Source organism: Seriola aureovittata, chromosome 18 (genome assembly GCF_021018895.1).
Source record: "Seriola aureovittata isolate HTS-2021-v1 ecotype China chromosome 18, ASM2101889v1, whole genome shotgun sequence".
NCBI classification, from domain to species: Eukaryota; Metazoa; Chordata; class Actinopteri; order Carangiformes; family Carangidae; genus Seriola; species Seriola aureovittata.
This window is the reverse complement of record NC_079381.1, coordinates 15909582-15934158: the sequence shown is the minus strand read 5'-3', so window position 1 is coordinate 15934158 and position 24577 is coordinate 15909582. Positions and strand designations below refer to the sequence as shown.

Sequence of the window (24577 nt, the reverse complement as noted above, 5' to 3'; positions counted from 1 at the left end):
CTCATTATGGGGAGAGCTAGATGTGCTGGAGTCAATAGTTAGAAACTAAAAGGTGTACCAAACAAATCCTAGACATTTGCAAATGTAAATGAGGTTGCAAAAGAAAGTGTGAAGTGCAAAAATGCAAATGAAACTGACGCATTAGACAATGTTTTAAGAGACTGTATATACAGTTTTTAGCCGTTCTCCGAGAAGAACACATGACAGCAATGGCATCAAGTAAGTTTGTGGCAAAATGCTAACCACATTTGTCCAATAGAAGCTTTAAGAAGAAATAATCTCTGTCCATGCTAACACACCTGAAAACACATATCACACGACCATTCACATACACTGGGCATGGGCATGCCTGTGTAAGCAGATTGTCCGCAGTTGGTTAGTTGCAGAAAACACTACGAACGAGGAACAGCAAAGGCAGTTGTACAATTATAAAATGCAGAATTTAACTGCACGACAGCTGCTAGCAAAGACATCAAGGTCAGCAACGATTGTAATTTGTTATCCATGTTGCATTTACCAATGGCAGCAGTGGTCGATAAGGCCCAGTCAGGAAGCGAACGTGGGTGTCTGTGTCATCGTTTCCTAAAGTCTCCGTTTCTGCCCTTCCAGACTAAAATGCAACTCTGGATGTCTCCATTTTAGGTACTCGAATACTCCAGAATAATGTGGATGCCAGATGTAAATGTAGCAAAAGTTAAAAGCAAATCGTATTAGTGTCGATGTAGCCTCAAACTCTGAGATATTCAATCTGCTGAGCTTTTACTGAGAACCTTTCCCAGCAATCTTATATTACTCTGCTTATCATGACTGACAGTAGACTCTGAGGGAGAGATAGCCTTGGTCCTATCTGACGTGAGTAGTGCCTTTAGTCATCAAAAGAAGTCTGTTTCTTGCTACTTTGGATTAAAACCCACTTCTCTCCTCACTGAATTTAATTTGAGATGATTTATCCTTTAATAATTCATTCAAGCTGAGGATAAAAGAGAGCAGGTAGAGCAGTCTGAATGCCGGCAAAGCAGTGGACACATGGATGTAGGCATGTAAATCCATCCAATCCAATCCAAAGTTGGAGCAGTCTATATTATCAGGCATTAAATATAATCTTTTTTGTCATTGACATCTGAACTTTTGTGATAGTGATCACGGTGCAGAAATGCAGGAGGATGAGGAAAGACACAAATAACACACATCATGTGGAGCTGTCAGGGCGCTGCCCATATTTCAGCATCCTGACGCTGTATCTGAGGCCCAGGACCTGACCAGTTTATGATTGGCTCTTCTCCAACAGCGTCTTCATGTTGCAGTGTGTAAAAAAGGTTGCTTCCATCTCAGCGTCTCCCTCTCTTTCACACAGCAGCCTGCAGCATGTCAACAAACTGCTAATTCATCAGTGTGCACGGTGTGGCAGAGGCTCTCTGTGTGACATTAAGTCACTCTGATTCCTTTCATAATTTAAGGGAACGTTATAAGAGGTTGAGCAACTCCAAATGTTTTATGGGACATATTGTACACAGACAACTTCAGCCTCATGCCAGCACAAGCAAGAACTGCGCAAGTGTATGAAGCATGCAATATGTGCAGAGTTATGGCATCTTTAATTTATCAAGAATAATTTATAGATATGTGGATCAAGGAAGAATCCAGCCAAATTAAATTAAATTTTACCACACTTTTCACCAACGGCAGATTTAGATTTGGGCAACATGGCAAAAAAATTATTTACTTTTATTTGTTACATTTGATTTAATAATCTATTTAGAATTTATTATTACTTATTATTGATCATCATTATTATTATCATTATTGTATCATTGTCTTTGGATTGTCATTACTCCTCAGTGGTTTGAGCAACAGACATTTTTTCTCGGTTTAACTAGAGAACAGACAAGCTCTTGTTTGTCTGTGTGGGTCATTTACTTCCGTCGATAAACTAATGCGTTAAGTTGGAAAAGATTTGAATACTCTCATAATCTCTGGAATCCTGTGCATGCACAGTTTCATACAATTTTTTGGTGCGTACGCATCTTTCCAGTTTCGTGCGTTGCCTACCCCACGTTTCAGTGTGAATTCTACACAAGGCTTTGGTACATGAGGCCCCAGTGGTCCTCCTCTATCAGCTGATCCACACCTGCTGCAGGTGAGACAGGTTCAGCGTCCGAGAGCCGAACAGCGCTGAAGTTGATCCATTTCTAGTTTGTCCTCTCTCAGTCTCAGAGGTGGTGGTAGATGGGGAGGGGGCTGGGGGACTTTACACTTCTACCTCTGTACAGAACTAATGCGATTGTTAAAATCAGTCACAGCACGAAAAGCTGCTAAATAAACCACAATTTATTCATAATACTGTGAAATCGTTTATAATAATAAACTAGTCTGTACACCAGCACCTGTGTGTCTTGTTTATATTGGTATCTATATATCTATATCTATATAAACATATAGAAAGAGAGACCTATGTGTGTTACTTTATTTTGGTATTTATGATTGTATATAATTTTGCTACTAAAGGTCAAGTTCAAAAAATAAGTAGGTTCTCTTGTTAATTTATGTGTGGGTGAAGGATTTATGCAGTTTAGTAATTTGATTGTCTATGTTATTTGTGTGTATAGAAGAGAGACCGAGACTCTTTCTATTCTTCCTACTTTATTTTGGTATTTACCATTTATTTAGCTTTTAATGATCGTTTTTTAGAAGAATATTTTCAGTAATATTTTAGCAGATTAACAGGAATATCATCAGAATATTTAATAACTTAAGTAACTCTTAATAAGAGATATTTTCAGACACATTGCATTGATTTTATACCTATGTGGTTTATTATATTTGATTTATTATAATTTAATAGTGTGTCTTCAGTTGTAGCTGGGGCAGGGGGGCTGAGGGGGGTATTTGCCCAGGGCACCATACGAACTAGAACCACCACTGCTTTTCAGTCTTTATCTCTAAGTCGCCCCAGTGATTTCCTTCACTATGTAATTTCAACTGAAGAAATGATGTGGGAAAAAGTCTTCCAATACTGCACTGTTCATAAGCGATTCCACCCCTCCTGCTCCTCTAATTTGGAGGTTCCCACAACATCTCAGCAATAAAATCTCATCTCTCCTGACAGAAAGTTTTATGTATCTTATCTTGGATAACAGTTTTATATGACAGCCTTTCCTTTGGATTTGCAGACTGACACCACACACAGGTCACGAGAAGATTCTTAGCACAGATACACATCAGTACAAGAAAAGGATATTATGCAACTTGCTGCAAGGATATAATCCATGCCTGAACAAACGGGCCCAGTATAAATAGCGGAATGTGTCTAGAAGCTTCCCTTCCATATTTTTATGCAAAGCACAAGCTGTTTGATTTACCCCATTAGCAGAATTATTATGTGCTCTGTACTGCCAAAAATAGATGCAATGCAACTCTTAATCCTCTTGAGAGGACTGTGACGCTCTCCAAATTCAACAGGTGGTCTTGTAAAAGATATCACTTTTCCAGGATCCAGTCTCTGCTGTGCCACTTATGCTGATTGTCTCAGCTCTGCTATAAATCCTTGCAGGAGGCTCAGGAAACTGGAATGTTATGTGTCCAATTAATTCATATGGATAGATGTCTCCTTCAAAGGACGTAGACTGGACAAATGTGATGCTCAGAGTTGAGGAAAGGGCTACCTGAGATTTACTGCTGTGTTTTCCCTGCCATTTTTCTCCATCCGAGGACTGTCTTTTTGGCGTCCTCATGACAAACTATGAAGAAAACTAAGAGATAAAGAGCAGAACAGTCAGCACAACACAAAAATACAGCAGAATCTAAAGTTGTTTCAGTGGCTCTTTTTAAATAAGTCAAAAGGCCAACAGATAAGACCTTGTTTGAGTGTTATTTCTCACTAAGACATCAGAGGACATGTTCAGTTAAAAGGTTAATCTCTATGGATGACTGCCTTCATCCAGCACAGCGGCTGTGTTTGTCACTCTGTGAGTTTTGCTTCTCCTTTTGCTGCCTGTAATGGAAACCAGCAGGGGTTCGGCCTGGCTCAGCAGCAGCGGCAGTGTTTTTCTATCACTCTGTCACCCCAGCCATGATGAACAGAGGCAGCAGCAGACCAGGGGGTAGCAGGAGGGAAGTGGCAGCAAAAAAACCATGGATGTTGGTATACATTCACCTTCCCCACAACTAAAGAGCTTCTGAACAAGACTGATTGCTTGCAGAATAAACATGCACAGCACAATTGTGTTTTTAACCAAGTGTTTTCTTTCTTTTTTTGTGAAACCATGCATCCTTTGTAGATTTAAGCTGCAACTTTTAAAAAAAACTGGGGGATTTACAGTATTTGCAAAAACAGTCATGTGTACATCTCTGACATGCTGAAAGCTGGGTTGTGTAAACATCCTTATGACAGCTACTCGGACAAAAGCCTTAATGAAAATCTGTGAGTGTGGCTACTGGCCAGACTGCATGGTTGGCGAGGAGCTCCTCCCACCTCCTTGTGCTCTCTCTCCATGCTTGCTGCAGAGGATTCCTGCTCCGCCTCAGCACTCCACCTCTGCACAGCACAACAACAGCAGCAGCAGCAGCAGCAGCAGCAGCAGAGGCGGCGGTAACGTGCCCGGCTGAAGCCGAAACCAGCAGCCAGCAGCAGCAGCAGCTCACACACACACACAGACACACTCGTCTCCTGGGTCATTAACCTATCGCATGTGGGATACGTGAAGACATAAAACCTGGATATCGGCTCCTGTGGGAACCCGAAGAGCAGTTACGATACAGTTGTGTTGTTTATTTTTTTGGAGACCTTTTGTGTTGCCAGGGAAGAGAAAGTCCGAGCAGGTAAGCAGTCAGTCAATCAGTCAGTCAGTAGCCAGTAGATAACCTTGGCTACTTTACCATGGTTACATTGTAGCTGGCTTTTCCTTTTTCCCCTTCATTTACACCTCTGTTATTGGTTCAGTGATACAGGTTGAGTCGAGTTGTTACAGTTAAAATTCTGTCTATGTGTTGTGTTACTGCATGAGATAAAAACTACTGCCATTTCGCCAGTTTCCACAAATTACGATTTTTCCTGCTACTGTAAAGCGCCATAAACCAAATTTGGTAGCAAGTGTTTGGTAGCCAAATCTTCAATTATCAAACCAAGAAAACGGAGGCTCAAGCCGAAACACGTGGGGGTGTTTGGCTTATGCCGAGTGTTTGTTCAGGTCTAGGTGTATAGTAAAACGTTCAGATAAACTGTCTTAAGGTGGAAGTTTTGAGACATTAGTGAGAAGGTCACAAGTTTTGGCGGAAATTCCTTCTGAGTATCGAAGAAGCAGGTTGTATGTCCCCCTCCCCTCCCCTGCCCTCCAGAATGAATGAATGGGCCGTGTGAGTGAGGCAGGCGTGACAAATGTTGCTAGTAAAAGAATTTGTATTCAAAGTGGGCGAACACACTGATATGTCCTGCTTATCAGAGCGTAATGTTGACCATAGGTTGTATAATTATTTCCCTGGACATCTCATTTAATTAATTCTTTGTGGGCTTTTGTTTTTGACATGGTACACCAGTTTAGTAAAAAAAAAAAAAAAAAGAGCCAGTAAGCTAATGCAGTGAATTATGTTACAGTTTGCATAATAACAACCATCAGATGACCTGTGCTTCATAAAGCTGCCCCACCTGTAGCATGTGTGCTGATGTGTTTAAGGGGGGGGGGTGCTCCTGCAGAAGGATTCAGGCAAAGTGCAGTTTCAGCAGCTGTTGAGTGTTGATAAGCCCTCTAACCTGAAACTTAATTACTCCTCCGGTCACCATATCTGTGGGCTGTTTACTTCCTTGCTGGGCTATTTAAACTGTTGCCATCCAGTCTACCATTGCATCCTGACTGCATTCTTTAATGCATTACAGTCTGTTAGTTCAAAGCAAGTCCCTAGTTTGTTTCAAGCAGCCCTGCAATTTTAGCTTCCAGTCTGCTGTGTTCAGATTCCCTAAGATTAGGATAGTAGATTTTAATTCCTCAGGAAAAGTGGATGTGTTTTTGAGACATCTAGTGGCCAAGCAGCAGTGTATATGTGCAGAGGTCATACGGACACAAGGCTTGTGACTTCAAGATTCATAATGCCTTTATTAGGTGAACCTAAACTATAAATTCCACATCAGACCGACTTCCACCCTCGACTCACTTTTTCTTGCGCTCATCTTATTTTTCTGGCGCCCTGACTTGTCACATGCTCATGAGATATTTTTTTACAGTCTGAGTTATATATTGAAGGCAGGTCTTGAATTTTGTCATATGGCTGAATTTCTGGTAATTCTGTGTGTGTGTGTGTGTGTGTGTGTGTAGGTGTGTGTGTGTGTGTGTTTTTACAAGAGGAAGTGAGAAATATTGGACCTTGAGCTTGAGAAGGTGTGGGGAATGTAGACAGCAGGGTCTATCTCTGTTCAAACAAGCAGGGCTGAACGAGGTTCAGTTTGAGATGCGAGAGTACAAGACAGAGCACAAAAATGTTGGACGTTTCAGGTGAACCTCTGTCATGTCTTCCTCTGTTTTTGTCAGTTATTTCACTGCAGGGAAAGTGGAACAACAGAGACCAAACTGCCCCAGTTCAGGGACTACACTGTCAGTTTGGTAACTTAATAAACTTCCCACACCAGTGCTCTGTCTGTCTATGCTTTGTTATTGTCCGGTCGTCCTAGAATACCCCCTAGACATGCTCTTGACTGACAGTCAGTCTGTTGTCTTAAGCAACAGGCCTAGTAGCCTAAAAGATCTGTGTATCCCCGATCAGTCATCACGTCATATGACTCATGGACAATGCCATAAGATGTTAGGCAAGGCTCGGTTTCCTCTGTTGTCGCAGGAACAGTTAAACAAACAGTGGGCTATGCTTTCCTGCCCAAACTGAGTCAGACAGAACAAAGACAAATGTAAACATGCATTATCTTTGCCAACAGGAAAACTCCTCATTCCTATAGTTATACTGGACTTATGTTATACTGGAGTCATGAATTACCAGTAGTCCTAGCACAAGGCTCAGGCACTGCTTATCTTGTGTCCTGGTATTTTTAGTCAAGAGTCAGGGAATGTAAGATTTAGAAATCAAGAATCACTGTGGCTAAATGGGGTGCATATATAGACAATTTTTTTTCATTGTATTAGGGGAGTAATTGTTCATCCTCATGCCTCCTCCGTTTTTTTTCCGGATAATGAGTCTAGGTAGTGAGCTAATGTTGCTGTGTGTCATTGCGGCACCTTGTTGAGAGGCAATTAAAGGTGTGAAAAGAACATAAAGAGGGACACTCAGATGCAAGGAAACAAATGATCCCTCTGAAATGTTGTTGATCTTCTCACTGTCAGTCCAGTTAAACAGGACACAAGAGAGGCAAAGGAAGATGGTGTGTGTGTGTGTGTGTGTGTGTGTGTGTGTCAGTCAGTTTGTTTGTGAGAGAAGGAGGACACACATGTGGAGTGGGAGGTGTGTGGGTGCGTGGGGAAGGGGGAAGGGGGAAGGGAGGTTATCGTGGGTGTGAGACTCACCCTGGTGAGACTTAAGACATTCCTGACATTCCGACCTCCGGGATGCTTGAGGCTCCTCCGTCTTCTTCTAGCGTGTCGGGGGCTGCAGAGGACTCTGGAGGGCTTTTATGTCTCAAGGCTCACACCGGCAGGCCCTTTGGTTGAACAGAAACTACATACCCTCTAATTTAGGAGGCCATGGGAACAAGCAGCACAGCACACACCGGCTCTTCTTAAGTTACATCCGCAGATGACACTAATATCCTAACGGAGGTCTTCTATGAGCTTCGAGACACTTGTCAGTTCGGACTCTCATCACTGCCTTTACAATTTCACCGAGATGTTTGAATAATTGTATTTTATTATTAACCTGATTTTTTAAAAAAGATGTATCTTCACTCAGAATCATACATCTCAGAAAAAAACAGCCTGCAATGACTGAATGAATAGCAAAAACACTGAATTTATATGACATTGGCAAATAAACTGTATTTAATGGGGATTACTAATATCATGGTTGAAATTCAATCTGCTTAATAAGTTCAGTGACAGGCACAAAATTATGCTTTGAAAATCAGAATCGTTATGTTATTTGTAAAGTGTAGAAGAAGCAACTACACAGACTTCATGACTTCATTCTTCTAACAGTGTACCTCCTCTTCTTTTTTTCTCCTTTGCATACTGCCCTGTGATGAACATCTTGTGACGCTGCGACCTTCTGTGGCCCAGCCATGACGGTTCATCCCATATCTCCCAGATCCTCCCACAGCCACCTCTGACAACACCCGATTTAGTAAACCAAAGATGTCAGCGTGCAGCGACTTTGCAGAACACGTGTGGAAACCCGGCTCTTGTAAGAACTGCTTCCACCCGCTTAGTGCGCACAAGACTGTCGGCGGACTGGATGGCAGCGTGCCAGCCGCTTGTTTGAAGAGCAGCCCGGGAGGCGATGAAGAAGCTGGAGTAACAGTACCTTCACCCTACAGCAAGCCAACCATCGCTGTCAAACCCACTATGATGAGCCTTGACACCAACGAGTCGACTGATGTCAACATGAACATAGAGCAGGTGAATTTCTTAAATGTCTCTTTTCTGTATCAAACGTTGGAGTTTCTTTCTGTCTGTACCTGTTTTTAATGTCTGCTCATGTTTTTGTTCGACAGGAGAACACAAAGAGCCCGGTTGAGCGTTTGGGCGTGAAGAAGCTGTTGGACCTGTCATCTCTTTATATTGATAGTAATGGCTGTCACAAGATCATTGGCAGTATCTTTGTCACCCAGGAGGAGGGTAGAGGTTCTCAGAGTTTAAAGAAGAACGCCAATGGAGACACCCGAAGGCAGCAGATTAGTACGGCCGCTATTACAACCAAGAGCACTTATAACGGAAGCGGTTTGACTACCAAGACAAATTATCAGGAAGCCCATCAGGCATCTGTGGAGATACCTTCATCAGTGGATATTGTGTCTTCCAGTCCAGTTCATAGCAATGGTACAAGCAGTGTTAGTACTGCTACTGTTACCACTAAGACCTCCAGCACTTCTACCACTTTCCCCACCACAACTTTAAGTGTGGACACCACTAGACACAGTCCCCCACCAGCCCTCCGCTCTGTTCCCGTCCTGTCAAAACAGACCAGCACATCAGACTCCTCTTGTTCTTATCGTAGCAGTACAGACTCACTTCCTGGGGCAGATGGATTGGGAGGAAGACAAGTCAGGTCAGGCAGCCCCCAAAGTTCACCAGCCATGGGTAGCCCTCAGTCAGCTCCCCACTCTCCCAATGGACAGCCAAGCTCAGAACCCATTTATGCAGAGAGCACCAAGAAAAAGCGCAAGCCACAAGGAAATGAAGTGCAGTCCCATCCTGAGTCCCCAAACCAGAGTAAGAACTCGTCCTGCTCTGAGCCTGAGCTTTCAGGAGACAGTCAACGGGCCACCATCACTGTAATGGCCGCTCACACAGAGGAGAACAACAGGACTTTCTATCTGAGCAGCCCAGATTCAGCTGTCAGCACCCAGTGCCATTTCAGCCCCACCGCACGTAAAGACCCCAGCAGCCCAGCCTTCCGCTGGCCCAGCCCCAGCCACAGCGCACCCTCTCTGACCACAGAAGCCAGCCTCAACCCTACTCTCCACCCCAAGCCTCAGTCTAGCCCACCCATTCCCCCAAAGAGGAACACACGCTCCCCCAAACTGGGCACCTCTAGCCTCTCACCATCCATGTCTTCTCCAGTCCCTCTTCCTGAACTCCCCAGACTGGGCACCTCCAGCCTCTCACCATCCATCTCATCTCCCGTCCCTTTCCCTGAACTCCCCATGCTTTTCCTCGTCTCTGCTAGAGAGGGCCACTTCAAGGTCCATACAGAGCCCCAAAGTGCAGCATCCGAACGCTGGCACAAGCCCCACCACCACAGTTCTGGCTGGAACTGCTGCATTGAGGAAGAAGAGGAGGACGAGGACAGAGAGCGGAAAGAGGGGGAGAAGAAGAAGCTGTCCGCCAACCCGGGGACAACCTCTCGGGTGACAGGCCTGGTCAATGGTGCCGCTGTCTGGAAGGAGGCCAGGGACTGGAAGGCCCACAGCAGCCCCCCTCCGATGACAGAGCCAGGCACGGCCCCCCCGGCTGCCCCCAACAATGGTGCCTGTCAGGGGGAGACTGAGGGCACCGGTGCAGAGGAGGAGGGCAAGCATAACGGGAGCATGCCGGCCAAGCAAACGTTGCATGGCGGCTCATCAGAGCTGCTGGCAGCAGGGAAGGGAACTGCCAACAATGAGCCCAATCCACCACCTCCCCCACCTAAGAAACTGCACAGGTAAGAACGACAAAGAACTTTTTTGTTTTTACACATTCAGTTATTATCCCTCGATTAGGATAGAACATTTGTACTGTATCTGCGTAGGACTACATTTGATAAATATCAGAAATATACATGTTTATTTTCATTATTGATTAATCTTTTTCAGTTACTCGTGCTGTCAGTGAAATGTCAGAGGTAATGACAAAATGCCAATTAGAAGTTAGCAGAGCCCAAGGTGTCATGATGTAATATTGACATCCGGACCGATAGATCGATTCAGTTCAAAAATGTAAACATGTAATATTCTAAATATGAAGCAGTGAAAAGTAAACAGCTCTTCACATTTGGGAAGCTGTGACCACATGATGACAAGAATCTCAAGATAAAGGACAAACGATTAAGTGATTATTAATTGCATCTCACTGTCATTATTCAGTTTCCTTGAGTTTCATTTTTAAAGTAGATTTCTTAATGTTACACGCAGCTTTATTTAGTACAGATGAAAACGTTCAGCTCTTCAAAATCTTCTGTTTATATGTAATTTCCTACCTACTATACATTTCACATAATACCGTTTATGCTAAAAAAAAAAGGGCAGAGCACAGTAAATACAGCAGAGGAAGAGGCTACATATTATTTACAATGAGGCAGCTATGTAAAAGGAAAAGTCTAATAGAGGTTTAATTACACATTAGCATACTATACACTCTCTGTAAGATGGATCCTATGCATTTATCAAACTTGAACTTCCCATTATAGCACATATTTGCGTGCCTGTCCTCAGGTTTCCTACCTAATGACTTGCAGTAGAATTAATGGTACTGTAATTCAGTCATGACATTGTGGTTTCATTATGTTACATAATTTAGCACTTACAAGGCGCACTTAGTCTAAAAGCATAAATGCATTTTTGCTCTCTGTTGGGGACGGTATATATATAATATTGGTGGTGCTGATGGAACAGAAGCTACAGTGCATTGCCCGTGACTGCACATACATGCATCTTACTGCAGGGATTTGTGTGAATCTTATTGTGCCTTCTCCTTTCATAGCATCATTATTCAGCCTTGAATCAGCCTCCATTCTAGCGCCTTGTGATCATTCAAACTGTTCAGGCATATCCCTCAATGCATGCCTTGTTCTATTCATGCAAGTAACGTGACTTTTTCTATTCTAATTAACACGCAAAATGGGTCTGTTAAATAGTCCCCTTCTGTGTCACGTTACTGTAAATTTGTTTTGGCTGCAGCTCAATAGACAGAACTGTAAAAAAAAAAAAAAATTTAGGCCTTGTTCCATTGATATCGTCATACAGCGACAAAGCTGTCATTAGCAGGCGTTCAGATGCATCTTTGAGGAAGATCATTTTCATATTTGCACTGTTGGCATGATTGGGTGTTAAATTCTTGCTGTCCACATTGCTGCTGCAAACTTGTTTTAAGGTTTTATACTTAAAACTGGTTTTATAACTAATTCCATCACTTAGAGGATCTGCAGAATGATACATTTTCCCCTTTGTTCAAGACTTGGACTATCGTGACCTATTCTACACAAGGCGCGTAGCCTACATAGCCATTTATTATCGGTAACATTTGCACACGTGCTTTAACCTGAGTCTGCAGGAGGCTAAGAATACACACACTGTCTGAGTCAGCTACCCAAAGTGGAAACAGAGAAGAGGCCTTGTGTCACAGTTATAGAGGATCAAATGATTTCCTCAGAATAAACTTTGCTTTGTCTGGGACGGCATGATGAGGTGTAACACACGACTGTGAATTCCTCAAGAAGAGCAGATGTTCTACCATCTTCAGCTGCTCAAGTCAGCAAAATCTAAGTGGGACTGTTTTACTATCAAAAACACAGATTGCTGATCATATTTCAAGGGCCCTTATGTTTGTGGTAATTCTAGCAAGGGCCCATCTCTCCTGTTATGACATTGCCGACATTCTGCGCTGATAAAAATACACCTTGTTGAGACACATGTGGGAACACGACTCAAGCCAGCCAGCGACAGTTGTGGCTTTCTTGTGTTCCAAGTTTATCGTCGGGTTTAGTGTGTTTAATCAACAAGTGTTCCTGGGCACCAGGCATGTACTGGAAACTCAATGGCGAAGTGGTGCAGGAAAAAAGAATCTAAATATTGCCTGCAAAGCAACCGAAACTTTGTCTTTTGTGTGGAATAAAATCAAAAAAAAAAAAAAAAATGTGTACATGCACCCTGTGAAGCAGCATTTTGATGTGCTGAATCATTTAAAAGCCACAGATGGTTTGAAAAATCTGCCTCCCCGAGCCTTTGGTCACAGTGGAAAACACCAAAAGTTTCCCTCTTGTATTCCTTGTAAGAGGTCAACCTACATATCATGTGATGGGGTAAGTCTAAGAGGCGTGCGTGTTTGTGCATGTGTCTGTGTCATGCATTAGTGTGTGAGTAAGTACTCTTTAACAGGGAAGGCGTGTCAATTGGTCAGTGAAGGTTGCCAAAGGGAGGGGCTTTTAGCGAACAGATTGTTGCCCCTGGCAACTCCCAAACTGTCCCAGTCTGGCAGTCGGTCGCCACCAATAGAAGTAGAATTTATAGATCAGCCACGTGGATTCAAACCCATTGAGTTTGACTTGGGTGTGAATTTCCTTTTGCTCTCTAAACTACTGTTCCAAGACGTGCTGCCCCTCCCGCCACAGAGCCATCCTGATCCCCTCTCTGCAGCAGAACAGATAGCATCTTGTTGCCATCTGACAGACCTGAAGCTGCTCTAAAGTGAACTACTAGGTCAATGAGTGAATGCTACATATGGGATACGGGTGCTTTTATTTTGCGCATCTAATGGGTGCTGTTGCTTTTCCTGCTGAGACAGACTTTAAATACACATATGACTCGTGTGGAACCAGGGTTGTGTTACTACACATGGCGGGGCTTTAGAGAGCCGCTGGTCTGATCCAAGGGCATTTTGTGCCCGCCAGCCCGACAAGGACCTCTGCCTCTCCAGCATGAGGTAGGCACCTGATGGCAACTTCTTTTCATATGTGTCCTCAGCAAGACACCAAGATTGACAACACATCTATCATTAGACTTGTTAAAGGAAATGGTGATGTTCTTGTTTAAACAGGAAAGTGGTCAGAGTTTAAACGTGTTTCAGAAGGGTCGAAATAAACCACAGTGGCTTCTTCTGTAAGCAGAGGCTTATTTTCACACTCCTGTCAGCCAAAATTCAGAAGTGCCTCAGAATTGTGCAGTGACTGTGGCATGTGGTCAACTTTCTGTTAATTCTGTATTTCCGCTCTGCTTCTGCTTCTTGTACTAGTCTCTTATAATCCTTTTCTGCTGAGATGATCTTATTCTTTCATTTTAACGCACCCTGAGCCCTGATTAAAACTGTGGTAAAATGAAGCGCTTGAGATGTGAAATAGATTATAGACAAAGTGTGTTAGGGAGAGGAGCACCAAAAATTACATTTGCAGAATTTGATATAATGTAAGAAAAAAAATGAAAGTGGGTTGCAGTGAAAAAGGGAAGGAGCTGGCTGACAGACAAGAAGATAACAAGGCAAGGCTGGAGCAAGTTGGGAGAGATAAAAAAGAATTGGTGTCAAACGTTAATGGATCTTTGGTTTATATGACTATATAGCCGTGGTAACTATCCTACCATTCCAGGAAAGAAACAATGGGTGTCTTTCTTTTCTGCACTATTTTGTAACATATAGAGGTTGGACAACTTGCACAAAAGAAGGCAATCCAGTACAACAGCTATGCTATAGATAACAACCTTTGTGAGTCTTTACATAATAGAAAAGGAACATCTTAGAATATAATTTTGTCCAATACAACAAAAAAGTGCAGTTAAATCAGTTTCTCTCTGACTGCTATTTTAATTTTAACAGAGGCTGTGTCTGCTGCATGGCTGTTGAAGGGGATTGGACTACATGGTACAGGTGTTCATGAAACCACCTCCACCTCCTATATGAGTCAAATCTGAGTCAGCCTGCTTTCCTACTTAACCCCACCCCAGTGAAACAAAACTCTGAATATGAATGCATTGGGTGTAATCAGGTTACAGGGTTTTGTTTCATCACTCTTAATGCTGCGTAAAATAATGTTTGTGAGCATTTTGCACACCCAAAGGATGCAATCAACGGACACCCAGTACTATGTCTCTCAAATGTCATCATTCACCACAGACAAGGCACTAAATAAGAGTCAAGAAGTGAAACCAGTTGTGTGAGCCTGGTCCACAACAACAACAACATTTCAGTATAGTTTGTGTCTCATTTTACACCGTCCCGCTGCTATCTGTGGCTAGTTAGCTGTAACCCCAGTCTGATCCCTTTTTAAAAACTCCCCCTGCTCCTCTCACACAGCTTTATTAATACCACACACACACACACACACACACACACACACACACACACACACACATGTCAGAATAGCATATGTGTCAACAGATACAGTGTGTTTACTGTAGCATGATTGTTTACATTCTAAATCTGGGTTACCGTCGTTGCTGGGCTGATTGCGGAATACAAACCTCGTCTGACAGGTTTACTGTGGCGATCATGATGTCTCACGTAGACATTTAATCTATTCTGAGGAAATAGGCAATCAAGATGTTTATTAATAGATGTTTAGGCTAGAACTGGGCATTCCAGGCACAGTGATGAAAATCCTGATGAATGGTGCATTTTGGTGTCATGAGAACATGCGTTTTATATGAAGCTAAAATCATTTGTCTAAATACTGACTGAACAGTTGCACTGCTGAAGCCATATCACAAATATTTTGGTTGAATGATTCTCTTTTCAGTCTTGCTGCTTTCCTGTGTGTGACGTTAAAATAACTGAATATCATTAGGTTTCTGACTTGACCTTGGGCTCTGGGAAATTGTGATGGACACTATTTTCCAACATTTTTTAAACCGAATTATTATTTACCTAAGAAAAGGATTGTCAGATTAACTGATAATGATGATACGTACTACTTGCATTGTATTTTACAGTGCAATGCTTGTACATTCTTAGATGCAGTCCTAATCAGAGAAAAGGTGTTTTTTTTTTGTTTTTTTTGCATGCCCTTAATCAGAAGGCTCATTCAGCCACGCACATCCTCCCACAGGACATCAAGCAATGGCATTCTTTCATCACAGAAAATCTCATGTTTTGGACACAAATCTCAGAGATCTAGAGCGAGACATGCACAGGTGCACACATGTACACAGACCAGTAATCCCTGCACCCATTACCATTTCTCCTCTGCCTCAGCATTTCCACTGCCTTTCATCACGGCTCTTTTGTCTGTAAAACGATAGCAGATCCTTTAGCTAACTGCCCAGAGAGAATACCTAACCCTTTGTCTCCGTCCTGTGCTCCTCCCCTTTCTCCTTTCTCCTCCTCGTCTGTTTGTTCTGCTGATTTATGGTGGAATTGAAGTCAGGGGCCAGCAGATAAATGGATAGAAGAGTCATTTTGTGATGGAGGAGAGGAAGGAGAGATGAAGGGATGGGATGGGACCGTGTTTCCCTGAGCCATTAGCGGGTATAATGAGACAAGTGAAAGGCTGTCACTCAGCCTAATTGGTCACCTTGATTAGATAGTCTCCTCATGCACAGTTTTCATTGGTATTATAAGCAGCCATCGTGGTAGACAGACAAACGGAGAAGGAGAATGCAAAGCTGGTGTCTAGTGAATTAAGAGAAATGAACAGTTTCTGATTCAAGGGAGATTATGTAACTTTTCAGAGAATAAATTAATAGTAGATGATAAGATTCAATATACACAGGGCTTTTGCTGCTACAGCTTTAGTTGTTCTAGTAGCTAAGTGTGGCTAATGGTAGCTAATATTCACAAACTGTAAATAGCTATTGGTATGTATTTGACAATACTGGAGTCATTTTGTTTGCTCTCTATTTGTGCTACTGTCAAATCCTGCTTTAGTCTGACCTAGGTTAAAATTTCAATCCTCCGGGCAGTCGGTCCTTGCACTCGCTCTCACTCAGGTTACAGTGTGTCTTTGAAGCAACTAACTCCAGGGAATCTTGGGAAATGTAGGAAAATCTAATGTGCCATTATCCTGTAATCGCCACTTTTGGATGCTGTCTTCAAAAAAGGGAGCCGATATCAGAACAAATCTATATTGCCACATCTGTCATCATTAGGGGATTTAGTAAGGCTTGTTTGTCACAGTTACAAGTTTACACCGAATCGAGAAGTGTGTCTCTGAAATAAGGAAGTGAAACTACTCCTAACAGTGCTATGTTCGTCATTTAAAATGAAACGACATGCTCAATCTCATGGACTTATTAGTTACACATAGTGCAGATAAGAAAACCTCACAGGGAAGTGGAGTGGTTCCACATTTTTAAACAGATGCACAAAGAAATATTCTACTGCTGCGACAAACTGCCGCGGGACACTGCGGTACACAAGCAGACAGCAATGCAGACGCAGAAACAATATACACAAAATTTGTTGTGTTTGTTTACATCTTTCTTTTCCCATCGTATTCACTTACACTGTGTCTGTTGTTTTCTTCTTTTACAGAGTGTCGAGCAAGGTGAGTGGCAGCAATATGGAGCTGGACCGCTGCAGCCAACAAGGGTCAGCAGAGAGTACCAGTTCGTCTCCATGGGGCCTGAGCAGTTCCAGCCTCCCCACAGCTTCCACTGACAACCTGACTGCTGACACCGGTAAATACCACTCACGCTCATATTTTGGCCAGGTTTATTATAAATATCTGTGGTACAGCTCCATTGACTCTAATAGAAACTTTCACAGGTTTTAACTGATACATGTGTATATTGAGATGCCAGGGGATTATCTGATCTACAGGCCAGTTTATACAAGTCACTAGGGGAAATCCATTGACGTTAGTTGTCTTGCTGTTCAGATACTGTTTCATCATGTTTTACTATGAAGATGTACTTTGTCCGGACTGAAACTTAACGACACAGAAAAAAGAGGAAAAGGAGTGCTGCACGGTTTTATAGCAGCAGTCTGACAGCTTATCTGTTATTTTTCTTTCGTGAAGTGCACATATACGAATAGTTTTGACCTGGTGTTGATTTCTTTCTGTCATCAAACCTGAGATGTGGCTCAGAATGGCATCTGTCCTTGGTTTAGAAATTGTCTTTGCGTATCAGCCTTAAACGTCTGTGACGCTCAGACGCTTGTAATTGCTGTAACTTCCTGGCCAATGTCGTTTGAAGAGATAATTATGGAGTATGATAACGAGGGAAAAAGGGCTTGGCTACATCCTACAGAGTACTTTTTTTTCAGCCCCCCCCCCTCCCTCTGTGAAAGCAGTTATTGAAGACTGCACTGCACAATTATCTCAGTATCTGTCTCCTCTAGTGTAATGTCAAGTTCCAACTTTAAGTCTTTAATTGACAAATGGATTATAATTGGATGGAAGATGTTTTGAGTGTCAGCTTGAATCCTGGATTGTGGAAATTTCCAGCTCTTTTGAGGAAACGAGGTACGTGTTTGCACTGAGGCTGAGCAGTAGGCAGTGACAGAAGGAGAGTAGTAAATAAATCAAATTCACAGCTGTCACCCAGGATTATGCCAGTCTGTGTGTACTGTTCAGGTATGAGAAACACAGGATATATTGTGTGAATCCACAAAGCTTGTTTGGTTTCTGGCTGTATCTTTGTGTTTCTATTTTCCAAGTATATTTTCGATAATCGATAGGCAGACCTGCTGATGTAATTTCCCTCTCTTCATAGATTGTCGGGATGCTACACGGATGTCTTGTTCCTCTCCATTTCCCAGAAGTCCAGTGGTCTCAGCTCCAGGATCTCCTCACCCACCCTCCTTCAACAGCTTAAGTAACCAGCCGCCGCCACTCCCTGAGAAAAAAATGGTCAACCGCACCGTGTCGGCTCCCGATAGCACCAATGGGAAACCCTTTGTCCGAGCCTACCCACGCCTCCCGTTCACTGGCTCAGAGAGCAATGTCTGTCGACCTGCTGACATCACCTCCCGGTCCAGTTTACCGTCCAGCCCCGTTGACCCACGGCCCATTTTCTCCTCCAGTGATTCCCTGGAGCGTTGTCATGCCCCGCTAGGCCGACCCTCGAGGTCCCGGACATTGGATGAGCCGCTGAAGACTCACGGGCGTCTGGGTGTGCACTGTCGAGGCAGCATCACCTGCTCCTCTTCTCCTCAGCTCAGTGCGCCCTTCTCCGCCTCAGAACCAGGCCCGGCACCTAATTTGGGCTCTAGCCTGCAGCTCCAAACCCTCCTGAGTAACATTGACAGTAGAGAGGGTGTGTACTCCAAACTGGGAGGCCTCTATGCAGAGTCCCTACGACGCTTGGCCCTAAAATGTGAGGATCACTTCACCCGCTCCCAGAAGAATCCACTGAGGTTTGAGGAGAGCAACTGGTCTCTGTTCAGGCTCACATCTAACAAGCCCAGCTGCAACGCAGGAGATGCTGTGTACTACTCTGCTGCCTGTGCCTCTGACCCCAGCAACTCCTACGCTGTCAAGGTAATCTCTAATGGGTCTAATTTGTGGAAAGGTATTTTATACAATGAATTTGTTTTGATACAACTTTTAATATTTCAGTCCTGTTTCACTTGGCCGTTCCTGTGGTTACTGGTGGCAACAGCAGCTTTTCCCTTTTCCACCAAGAGTAGTTTTACATCAAATGGCTATTGCTGAAAAAAATAACCATAAACAATATCAAGAACAGCGTTCTCAAGTGAAACTGAATTACATGTACATATCTTTGCATCATCATCACTTGATATCTCACACAGTTTTTAATATGTAATTATTATTGAATAACCTGATGGAGTTGCTGATATTTATGATCATTTCATGGTCGGCCTTGATTTTGAATATTGAGTACAGATCACAATAAGTATACCATAAGTATGTTTACATATAAGTGTAAACAAGTGTGGGTTGGTGGTTGGTTGCAGTGTTTAGTCTCTCCAGTCAGAGCAACTGAAGATCATTTCCACTGTTGTTTTAAGGGATAATTTGCACAGTGGGTGTTGTCAACTGTTCTTTTAAGCAGGGATTTGACGGTTTGAGGATAGAGTGAGGAGATTAAAATTTCGGGTGGTGGTCGTGTTTGTTCTTAGGCCACAGATGGGATGGTCCTCACTACGACACAAACCTTCGGGGCATGTAGTGTAAACAGCCACTAAGAAAAGTAGGGTGTGGATTCAGTCTCACTGACCTTTGTCCCAAAGTCATTAGTGCTGTAAGACAAAAGAAAAAAAAAACAGCAGCCGTTTGTACAGTATGTATTATGCCACAGCCTGGGTGCCTACACTCTTGCTTAATATCTCTAGGCCCAATTAATCTTTAGATTCCAGGCAGGATTTAAAGTCAGACAAACCCCTGTTGTCAAGGCCAACACACACACAACCACACAATGTAGAATAATACTAATGGTGATTATATAATGTGAAACCAGCATTGATTAGTGTTCCACACTATGTGTTTGTGTAACTTTATGTATTCACATGTTACTAATGTTTTGCTGGCTGAAACATGAACCACATGAAATAAGATTTTGTTCCAGTTAATCACAAAGAAGAGATTATATTTATTAATCTGACCCCAACGCACATTGAAGACATGCTAAAATTTCATGGGAGACATTTTAATGTTTGTTTAAGAGTCCAGATTCAGATTTTATTCAGTTAGTTTTAGTTAGTTTGTTATTCATTAGTTTGAATTCTTTCATTGCTTACAAAAGACTGACAAACACTGAGAGGCTGTAGTGGTTTACTTTAACACTAGCTGAACCCAGTCCTGGAATAACTTTGTGGGTTAAAAATGCTTTTTTATTTATTTATTTATTTTTTAAAGCTTTTCAGTTGGAAATTAAGTTTAAATCTGCATCTAGGACACTGGTTTCACTTGAATTAGAGCAGGAACTGATTTGGCATTGACCTTAAAACTTCACTAACAAGCATTCCTTTCTTATGTTTCTTGGCTCCCCTCCCTTTCCGTCTCTGTGTGGAATTCCTCTCTCCCCCCTCTCTGTCCCTATTTTCTCCTTTCCTTCATTCCTTCCTCCCACTGCCCTTTGTGTTTATACCTCGCCAGATCTGTAAGAGTCCATCCATGGAGTCCAAACAGGGCCATCTCTACGGTCTGTCAGTGCAGCAGAGCATGCCTCCCCACTTCAACCTCCAGCAGGACTGTGGACACTTTCTCGCCTGTGTCCCCCAGAGCATGTTGCCTTCTGATGAAGTCTCTCTGCGCAACACACCTGCTACATCGCCGCAGCAGCCCTCCAAGTCTGCACCGGGCCAACAGGTAGACCGAGAGCGAGTGGTGGTCATCACCCCTGAGATCCCCCAGCAGACAGCAGCTGACTTTGTTCGAGAGTGGGAGGCGTTCCATAAAACTCAGCCAGAGGTATACGAGCGCCGCGTTTGCTTCCTCCTCCTGCAGCTCTGCAACGGCCTGGAGCACTTGAAGGAGCATGGAGTCACGCACCGCGACCTCTGCCTAGAAAACTTGTTGTTGGTGCCTCATCACCGCAGGTCCTCCCAGTTCCCCCAACAGACCAACAGTGAGAACTGCACCAGTAATGGTTCAAACGGTGCAGACAATCAGCGCCACCTTCCCCGGCTCCTCATCAGCAACTTTGCCAAGTCCAAACGTCGCTCCTCCGAGGACGCGGCCTCAACCAACGTGGACCCTCGCACCAAACGTGACCACGCCAGACTGGCACCTGAAATTGTCTCAGCAGCCCAGTACCGCAAATTTGACGAGTTCCAGACGGGCATCTTGATCTATGAGCTCCTCCACCAGTCCAACCCATTTGAGGTGAGTCCAGCACTTAAGGAACAAGACTACCGGTGTGAGGAACTGCCCCCCATCCCCTCTGTCTCCCTTTACTCAGCCGGCCTCCAGAGGCTGGCGCAGCTCCTGCTCCAACCCGACCCCATCAAACGAATCCACATCCAGGAGGCCAAACGCATATTGCAGAGCCTGCTCTGGGGCCCCAGGAAGGACCTGATGGAGCAGCAGTTGGAGAGACACGGACACGGAGGAAGCTTCATTGACGGATCCCGACACGAGGGTCTCCTCAACTGGCTGGACGTGAAACGAGCCCTGCTGATGATGAAGTTTGCTGAGCGTTCACTGGAGCCAGAGAGGAACGCGGAGCTGGAGGACTGGTTGTGCTGTCAGTACTTTTCCTCGGCTCACCCTCTGTCTCTCTGCCATACTGCTGAACTGCTGTACTCACTAAAGTAATGGCTCACTTTAGGGTTAAAAGTGTGTGTAAGTGGAGCCAAAGCAATGTGTGAATTTGTGAATGTGTGTATGAGGAAAGACCAATAAGTTTAAAGTTAATGTCCAGACACTATGGATGGGTCCAGACAGTGTGATCCTTTGGAGATACTGTGAAACCTGCCCACCTGTTTGCGCTACTGCTACATGCATGAGAGCCATGCATCAACCTAGCCGTCCACTCTGAACCTTTTACACCAACAGTATCCCGCCACAGACTGTTGTCAGCCTAACGAAGAAATGACTTGAAAACTCCGCCATACAGTGACAGACATATTGACAAAATCACTAAAACATTCACAGCCTTGTGCTGATAAATCCATCAGTAAAAAAAAAGAAAAGAAAAAAAGGCAGATATAGACAGTATTCATAATTCTATAATACACTTACCAAAGTTTCATGTTTGACACTGTATTTTGTGTATTTATTAAATATCAATTGAGACATTTTGCCACTGAGAACAGGATAATAATAATGTCAGCCAGCTTTGCGAAGTAATGCTGTGTCTAGTTTGAATGTGCAGCTAACTTTTATTTTGCCTGATATTTTAATAAAACTATGAGGTCAGTAGCAAACTTACAGTTTTGCACCTTCTCCGTCATATGTTTATTCATGGGCACACATTGCTGTACTGTGTTAACAACACACAGTCTTTAACCACATCCATAGAAGGATGCCCGTTCCTCTTTGGATACTGGTTTTACTAGTTGGACTGATGGACGCAGCCTCCCCTAAATGTGTGTTATCACAGGCCTTGTTAGACAGCACTGCATAATGAATAGACTCGGTATAAATTAATGATAATCCATACTGTCTAACACAACTCAACATAAATCGGATTGACAAAACAATTTTCAACGTTAGCGATCTCTTCCACTGAATGGACGATGCCCAGTTCTTCCCTATACTTACTTTTTAGTATATATTTAAATGTTTTAACATTTGTCACAGTGCCTTTTGTTCTTTGTATATGTTACAGTGACTCGGAAGCCAAATGTAAATATTTCTGATCATTTGTCCTTTGTGAAACTGGCCTTTCACAGAATGTTCTAGAAACGACTTTGTACAGTTATTTGTAGATGATATTAGACAAAAATGAGCCCAAGCAGGTCTTAAAAAGCCATGAATATGAGCAGCAGTTAAAAAATATTTATGATATAATTTGTTATCCTGTAGTAGTCACTGGAATTTCTGTGTTTATTTTAATATGTGGTTTATCAAATTATGTTTTTTTTTTTTTTTTTGGCACAGCAGCAGCTGGGCCTGTTTTGTTTTTTTTTTCTCCTATGTTCTGCGTAGGCTGCAGAGGATGCTTCAAGTTATGAACTTTTTATCTCCAACAAAGAATTTTTCCTAATAAAGTCCAGAGAAGAGAATTAAACCACCTGCATGCAGGTTTTTGTCCATGACAGATGTTTCTAATGTTGAAGAGGAAAAAACATGGTCTGATCTCACCGCTAATACATTATTGATTTGAATTATTTTGTGTGTGCCTCACTTATTTGCATCTATCAATAAACTGTGCATATATTTTCTCACAGTATTATCCAGTGTTTTGATCGTTTCTTTGTATTCAGTTATTTTATTGATTGAGCTATTAATATTACATTGATCAAGCTATTAATAATATTTTGTTGTTACTGGCTTCCAGTATTAATGAACCTCTACGAAACATTTCATGTACACATTGATTCCCTCTATATGGTAAAATTCATCAGTCTTATAATTTTGTCTTTACTAGACATTCAACTTCAGAGAGAGAGAGAGGGGAAGTGAGGAGCTGACTGGAGAACAGTCCCCATGTTTTGTGACAGGAAGTGCAGGGTGTTATTTCGATGAACATGGAGCATGACTGCATACAAAATAACCCAGGCTTTGTTATGCGTCTTGTCTTTATTTTCTGGCTTTGAAATCCTACTTCTCTAAAGTACATTATGCAAGACTGTGGCATCTATTGTAATGGCAGAATGAAAAACTTTAACCCTGTAACAACTAGTGAAATTTGTGAATGCCTCCAGCATCAGGTCTGAGCAGGAAGTTACTGCAGCTGAATATATTCCTTTGTCTAGTATTTCTGCTGTTAGGTGAAGCATGAAACACAATTTATGCCAGTAATTTAGGTTACTTTTGATGTGAGTTTGAATTTTGAAATGGTTTATACGCAAGATGTGATGGAAGAAATCTTAACAGGCATAAGCCAATGGCCAGAGAAAGCTATGAAACTTAAGCATCTGCTGTCATGGGGGAGACAGAGTGCATTGCACAGATCAGCACAACAGGTTGTACGTGTTGTGGAATCTCAATTTGAGTTTGGAGCCTGAGGCCAAAACAGACCACAGACTTCACCACCGCCCCCCCACCCCACCCAATCCCTCCCCCAGCGCTGCCCCCCGACTCCCCCCCATGTAGCTTTCTGCTCCACGTCACTCCTTCAAAACCACTGGCTGCTCCCTTGTCATAGGTGGAACTATGTTGCCATGGTGTTTTGACCAATGGAATGGCATTTCCAGGAACGCAGTCAGTCTCTGTCTCCCTCTCTTTCTTTCTCTCTCTCTCAGACAGACACACACACACACACACACACTCACCGCGTGAAGCAGCCTGTTGAGCAAGAATCCAAATAACCCCCCTGGTAACAGCAGCAAGGCTCCTGTCTTTGTTTGTTGAGTGAACACCGGTCAGGAGGTTGCATACTTTATTTGAGCAAATACACATCTCAGCATACCATCTTCAGCACAGGACCTAAGAGGACAAAAACAAAGACACCACACTCAGACCTCCCATAGCTTAGGTATGAATGCAACTGCAGTGAGAAACATCACTCAGGATACTCTGAAACTTACCAGCCTTACCACTGCTGATGCTCCTCCAGGTCTATTTGCTTCTTTGTTGGTATCTTTTCATTCCCAGAGATGAAGGTCTAAACACTTACAATGAGACATAATGTAAAAATATATTAATTAGAGGAATATACTGCCTGTGTATCCATATTCGTTTACCCACAACATTTAATTCTTTAAATTACAAAATGGGTCTTAAACTAGAAGTA

The 24577-nt window shown here is 43.0% G+C and overlaps 1 protein-coding gene across 1 annotated transcript; it reads left to right on the top strand.

The window, feature by feature from the left end:
* Positions 1-4547: 4547 nt before the first annotated feature.
* Positions 4548-23071, top strand: LOC130186626 (inactive tyrosine-protein kinase PRAG1-like). Its single transcript, XM_056403844.1, has 6 exons — positions 4548-4818; positions 8208-8546; positions 8642-10290; positions 16803-16948; positions 17987-18753; positions 20332-23071. The coding sequence occupies exons 2-6, from the start codon at positions 8283-8285 to the stop codon at positions 21490-21492; spliced, it is 3987 nt and encodes a 1328-aa protein (XP_056259819.1). The 5' UTR covers positions 4548-4818; positions 8208-8282; the 3' UTR covers positions 21493-23071.
* The last annotated feature ends 1506 nt before the right edge of the window (positions 23072-24577 follow it).

Coding starts and splice junctions, on each gene's coding strand:
- LOC130186626 (XM_056403844.1), top strand. CDS start 8,283: ATGTCAGCGTGCAGCGACTTTGCAGAACACGTGTGGAAACCCGGCTCT. Junction 10,291..16,802: donor CCACCTAAGAAACTGCACAG/GTAAGAACGACA, acceptor CTTCTTTTACAG/AGTGTCGAGCAAGGTGAGTG. Junction 18,754..20,331: donor GCAACTCCTACGCTGTCAAG/GTAATCTCTAAT, acceptor ATACCTCGCCAG/ATCTGTAAGAGTCCATCCAT.